Source organism: Monopterus albus, unplaced genomic scaffold, assembly GCF_001952655.1.
Source record: "Monopterus albus unplaced genomic scaffold, M_albus_1.0 scaffold180.1, whole genome shotgun sequence".
Taxonomy (NCBI): Eukaryota; Metazoa; Chordata; class Actinopteri; order Synbranchiformes; family Synbranchidae; genus Monopterus; species Monopterus albus.
Window position 1 is genome coordinate 758,368 of NW_018128060.1, and position 6,395 is coordinate 764,762.

General features: G+C 41.2%; 1 protein-coding gene across 1 annotated transcript in view; it reads right to left on the minus strand.

The window, feature by feature from the left end:
* LOC109969747 (uncharacterized) overlaps positions 1-6,395 on the minus strand; it is a 12,491-nt gene extending 6,096 nt beyond the window's left edge. The window contains exons 1-5 of the mRNA XM_020616852.1: positions 6,314-6,395; positions 3,859-4,188; positions 3,345-3,653; positions 588-869; positions 340-496 (exon numbers count right to left, since the gene is read on the minus strand). Coding sequence (XP_020472508.1) covers positions 340-496; positions 588-869; positions 3,345-3,653; positions 3,859-4,188; positions 6,314-6,380 — 1,145 coding nt within the window. The 5' untranslated portion in view covers positions 6,381-6,395. The remainder of the gene's footprint in view (positions 1-339; positions 497-587; positions 870-3,344; positions 3,654-3,858; positions 4,189-6,313) is intronic.

A 6,395-nucleotide genomic window follows, 5' to 3' on the forward strand; every position in this document is an offset into this window, starting at 1 on the left:
ATTCAAGCATGTACTAGGTATAAGCAAATTGATATTGGATTAGCATTTGTTGGATATGTGTAAAATTATGTGTGTTGACATATCAACTGTCTTTACATGCTTGAAAGAATAAATCAAATCAAATCAAATCAAATCAAATTTGAAGGAGCTGAAACACCACACATCTCGGATCCTACACTTTCCATAATGCAACTTAGTATCTTCTCTTCAAATGCCACCTCTCCAGTTAGTAATGCAGGCTGATGAAATTGATGAGTTGAGGGTTGAGTAGTATGTAGTATTTCTATGACATGGATATCATGTGTGAAATCAATGCACACATGTTTAACTATTTCTTACTTTTTGCAGGTAACATTGTAACGTGGCACATTCCCAGTGACCTGTAGGCCGATAGTAGTGTCACTCTGTCCTGCCTGCAGCTCTAAGTACTCAGCGCCATGAAAGTCATCACTGCTGGTTCCCAGCCCTGAGTCCAACAGCCGAGCCCCAGACAAATCTGTAGAAGGAAAAAGAGCATCTATATTTTTCGTAGCCTCTACTTTGTGAGCATCAGTTTTTCAAACGTGACACAGTGAGATAATACTTACGAAAAGTCGGCAGTGTTATGACTCTCGTCTCTCTCTGAGTAAATTTGGGGTGATCAAATACACAGGTGACATTGTGGCCTTCATACATTATGGCAGGGAGGTGGACCGAGCTTCTTTGTATGTCTGAGTCTGTGTCAGTCTTTCTTTGTAGTTTTTCATCAGTGTTCAAAGCCAAGGATATGTGAGTCTCAGGTCTCCCTCCAGATGAAATGCAAGAGACCACCCAGAACTCATTTCCTTCTTGTTGTACCATCTCTGCTTTAATGGTCACATTTGGCTTGACTGCAGAGCAGGAAGCAAGGCGAGAAGAGTTATTCTTTCTCAAGGTCTAATGTTTATTCCAGCAAATTAAAAAGTCAGATATCAAGTGGAGGCTCGGGGTGTTTTTGTTAAATAGGAAGCTGGGGCCGGATGAGCGGAATGTTAGCTAAACACAGGCTGTAAGGGGTTTCTGCTTGGGTTTTGGAGAGTGCTGACTTAGGTTTATCACCTGTCCCATCTGCTGGGACAGCTGAGAGCAGATGTCTGGCCCAGCTGCTGCCTGATCAAAACTGAGACAACGACAGGCCTTAACACAGGGAAGCAGCAGAGATCAGAGTCTATTATCAAACACATAAAAGTTGTAGTGTCATGCATTAGCCAGCCCTCCATAATGAGTAAGAGAAATGAGCTAACACCTCATAACAGCTTGGGTGCTGGGGAAGAGAATGTACGATTAATGTAAATGAATGTTCTTCAACAATAAAAATTCCTTCTGTTAACACCTAAGGTTGTGTTTGGATTTAACCACTGCAGTTAGAAAATTACCTAGGCTGCAAAAAGGATCAGGGACAAATGAGCTAATAGGACTTTTATCATGCAGTCTTTTATATGGGCATTAACCAGTGAAAAGTGAAATGCTCAAACAGTTCAGTTAGTAAAGCAATTTAACAAAAGACAGAAAAAAGAAGAGAAAGAAAAAAACAGCCTCACTATTGTAAAAATCCATCTATAAAAAGAATATCTATTGTATTGAATTGTTTCCAAGGCAGCTAATAGGCTAATAAGACCCATTTCTTTTGTTGCAGTGGATGTAATTTAGCTTAGTATGAAGACATTTAAAGGATGAGGACCTAACATACTGCACCAACTTGATTTGTTCGGGCCACTTCTTTCATCATTCAGACCATGTTGCGCTTGACAATGCATGTGCAACGGAAACCACAAGCTACTATACATGTGTGGGTACACACTTGAATATCCCTGGGGTGGCTTCTGAGATATTGAGATGACTGGTGTGTGTTTGTTTCTTTGTTAAATTGTTCATAGCATGACTCTGAAAGTAACAAATGGATTTTGACGACATTTCTTTGGAGAGTCAGGGCATGGCCCACAGAACGAACCATTAGATTTTGGTGGTGATCCAGATTATCTTCTGTATCCAGGGATTTTTTTAAAGAATTATTCATCATTGTGAGATAGGACCAATGCTGCTTGGACAAAAATTACACAATAACATCCCCATAAGCTTTACGACACGCAATAGTCTGAACTGGATCCAATTAATATTCCAGATGTGTTGATTCAGAGTGATGAAATTTATGGGGCTCGTGGAAAACTCATTACTGTGAGACAACAAATAATGCTACAAACTTGTAGCTAAAATCAAACTCTAGATGGAACTTTGGTGACTCAGTAGAGTGTCAATAGATCTGACTTCTCTTCCAAAGATAGATGCTGAATAAAACTACCATTTGGTTCCAAATGCTTGGGGGATGTTTTCATATTCAAGGTGTGGCATGATGGGGACAGTGATCTGCCTTAGCAGAGGTTTGCATTCTGTCCTGTCAAGTTTTGAGCCATGTTTCTGTCCACTGATGATAGTAGGTCCAGTGTTCACTGTCATTTTCAGCTCCTGCAGGAAGTACTGTATCTGACCATTTAGCTGCTAAAAGCTCCACTATGTTCACTGACTAGTCGTTAACCTTGTCTATCTGTGTTTGATGTGACAAGCAGTGAGAGCTTTTTCATTGGAAACAATTGCCCATATGGATGAAAGAAACACTGATAAAACTGAACCAAAACAGAAAAGTGCCGGCTTGAAAACCAACAGTTAGCTGAAAAGATAATAACATGCTTTCTAAAGCACACACAAACTAAGTTCCCTACGGACTCATCACTCCAACCCACTCCCTTTTTGTATACAAACTGATCCATTGTTAATGCTTTAACAATGTAAATTTACCTGATACCAAACGCAGAGCAAAACACAGTTAAATAAAATGAGTGTGCTGGATTTCTAGTTCCTTGTCAGTCAAAATGTTTTGATTCTGTGCACCCACAGTGTCATTAATATTTTATGGTGTACAAGAACTTTGTTTAATTTGAAAGGTGTAAAATGGATTTCCACTACTCCAGGCCTATGTGTGAGAACTTTGAGAAATGCAGCTAACAATTTACATGCTGTGTTGTGTTATAACATTGTTCTTAATTTGTAACTAGGTTGTCACTGCACTATGATGCTCCATGTGCACGACACCGGTGAAAAAGTGCATTCCCAGGTGGAAGCTTTGCACTCTGCGATGTGACTTATGGCCTGTCACCATGACTGTGGAGCAGAGTGAGAAGCAACAGTCAGGAGAACATTATTGTTCCTTTTGAGTTCATACTGAGTCATGATGTGCAATTACAAAATTCAGATGCAAACATTATGTCACCTCCTGGCAACACAAACATACAACCACAACAGCACTAACACAGCTCTAAGTGTGAGCATACCGTAGGTTTCCACCCTGACTGTGGTGAGTTTAGGGTTTGGGAGGGTCTTGTGTCGAACCTCACAGGTCACGCTGTCCTCATCTTGCAGGTGGGTGGGGAAGTGTAGGATGCTGTTCAGGGTGGAGGTGCCGTTTGAGTGAACAGTGTTACTCACATTCACAGTGAAGGGGCCACCTGAGGGTGGAAGGCCATTGACTAGCCATCTGATCTGAGGGGTGGGCCTGCCACCAATGGCAGAGCATGACACCGACTGGTAGTGAGTGCCATTTATGGTCTCTGCATTCACCCGGAGCTGGAGATCAGGCCGAGCTGTGAATGAATTAACAAGTAAACACGTCATCCTCTTTACGTGGCTTTGGCATGTCTTAGCTCAAAGATGCATCATCTCTCAATCAGACTTGTGGTGCAGGAGCTATGGCTTTTTTGATTTTGAATTTTTGTTACCTCATTAGGTTGGTTTCTTTACCTAGTGATGATTGAAAAGAATAGCACAGACATTATTGGCTTAGCTTACCTACTACTGTGACAAATGTGCTGCCAGGAAAGTTTTCATCTTCTGATTCAAACTCACAGATGTATTCTCCCTCTGCATCCACACTGGACACTCGCATCTTAACTGTGAGGTTGGTGAGAGAGTCTGGCAAGGACAAGTCCTCACTGCGGCTAAACGGCTTATCATTTGAAAACCCTACCAGTTTCTTGAATTTTGTTTTGGAGTCAGCCTGGCGTTTCCACTCAGCGCTCTGGATCTTACTCTTGCCCAGATATCTGCAGCCCAGGTACACCTCTTCTCCCAGGACTGCTGTGATGTTGGGTATGATCTCAATCGACTCATCACTTGGACCTGAGACACAGAACAACACAGTATGAAAGGTCACAAGTTCACTTGAACTGCAAACAAAAGCGAAGCAGAAAATGTCTTGAGGGGTGAAATGTGATTGTTCCTGTTCAAGATAGAATGGACGGCAGGCGGATAGATGTCCAGTGTTGTGTATGAATGGTGCTTCTGCACAACCAATTGTCTTTCACTGGTTGAGTAAAACTGTGATGGATGAGGCAGAGTAACTGGGTCAATGGTCACCTCAGGCTCTTAGGAATGTCTTCATTTTGCAGGCATGTGGTTGTAAACCAATGGAAGATAATTTTTCCCAGAATTTAGAATAAATCTAACATTTGTAGTAAATAGTAAAAAATAGATTTAGTTATAGTACTCAGGCTAATCAGGGTTAGTTTGTTAGTTAATTTGTTAGTTTTTAACCATAATTAAGTGTTGCATTGCAACTCTAAAGTTCAATGATATGGATCGTTGCATGATGCAAAATCATTAAAATTCTTAATGGGAACATCTCTGCACCAAATTTCATATCACTATCAACCATGGGTTGTTGAGACATTTTGACTCAGGATCACAAAATGTCCAAAGTGCTAGAGGAAAAGTAAGTCATTTGGATTCATCAACCTGGGATCAAAAATGCCTGTGCAAAATGGACCAAAGCAGGCGACTGTCCAACAAATGAACTCACCATGCCAGGCCTTTGTACTGCTGCCACACCATTTAATAGTAACTATCAGTCATATCATGTCCATAAATATGGTTGAGAAGACACCACCTGCACATCCCATTATCAATAGATATGGAAATATAACAAGCAAAGGAGAAAATGAGGTGAAATGGGGAAAATCTGCTTTAGTTAGTGAGTTAACAGAAGACTATTATATTAATGAAATCACAACAGTCCCAATGTAATGCCCTGATCAATATCTAGACACTGACAACTTATTCCCTCCATGCTGTGGAGAAATCAGCCGCAGTAAGGGAGGTTTCAGAGGAAAGGACATTTAATATAAGCTGGCAGGCTTTAGCACTAGCAGAAAGGAGAGTGTGCAGGCTCCAGTGCATACCAAGTCCCCTTCACTCTGCTTCCTCTGCAGATTTCATCAAAGTGCACTTGAGGACACAATTTTCTGTGGCTGCCATTTGAAGTCAAGAACTTATTCAACTTGAGGTACATGATAAGGAAAATGATGACAGCTTGCTGCTGCACTGTTTCATGGAAAACCAATGAATATAGAGCCAGCTGCTGCAGTCTAAATTAAACTGCATCAAACACAGTTTAAGCTGGAATGCTGTTGGTCATACTATACATCACCGCAAATGGGAACTATGTGGAGAGGCTCCAAGAGGAAAGGACACAGAGGGAGAGAAATAAATATGTGTATCAGCTCAATTATACCTGGTGGGTTCATAATTCATTTGCCCTTGCAGGTTATTGCCAATAATAAATGTCAGCCAAGCATGGAAAAGGCACACCTTAAGAAAAGAAAATGGCTGAGAAGAAAATGATGCACTCATGCACTGCATCACATTTGCTGAGCCGCAGGTGCCTTTTTTTCTCACCAAACAGCCTTCACCACTGGCACACAGCGGCTCTTCCTTTGCAGGCTGGGGATGTGGTAAACAAATAAGACTTTCAACTTTAAAAAACTGTGTTTATTCACATTTAATCTTTCATCTCCATCTGGAAGTCCCAGTGACTGCACAAACAAAGCCCCAACACTGAACAGTAGGATCTCTAAACAAAATCTAGCCTGCAGAGGGTTTCCCATTACACATACACACACACACACACACACACACAAACTACTCATAACAACCCTCATACTTTAAAGGGTTGTAAACTAATGTGGCTTTAGGTGACACCACCGGTCCATAATAATGAACTGCCAGAGTAACAAAAGCAACACACCACCAGCAACAAATTGCAGAAATAGTTATTTAATGTGTTCAAAATGCATCCAGCATGTAGCTTTGTTGCCTGTGTGCAATTATAATTAGAATAATCGTTTAGAAAAACTGTAGCTGCACTGTTTAGTGTAAATGCCACAGGTTGAACAAGACCTTAAGGGCTAATAAAAGTCACTCATAAAAGGCTGACAGTCACAGACAGACTGTAATCCTGCAGACTTACCCAGAATTCCCAAGCAGTAAGCAACATTTAGGAGAAGACCCAAAATCAACAGCCCTGAGGATCCCATGATGGTGTCAGTGAG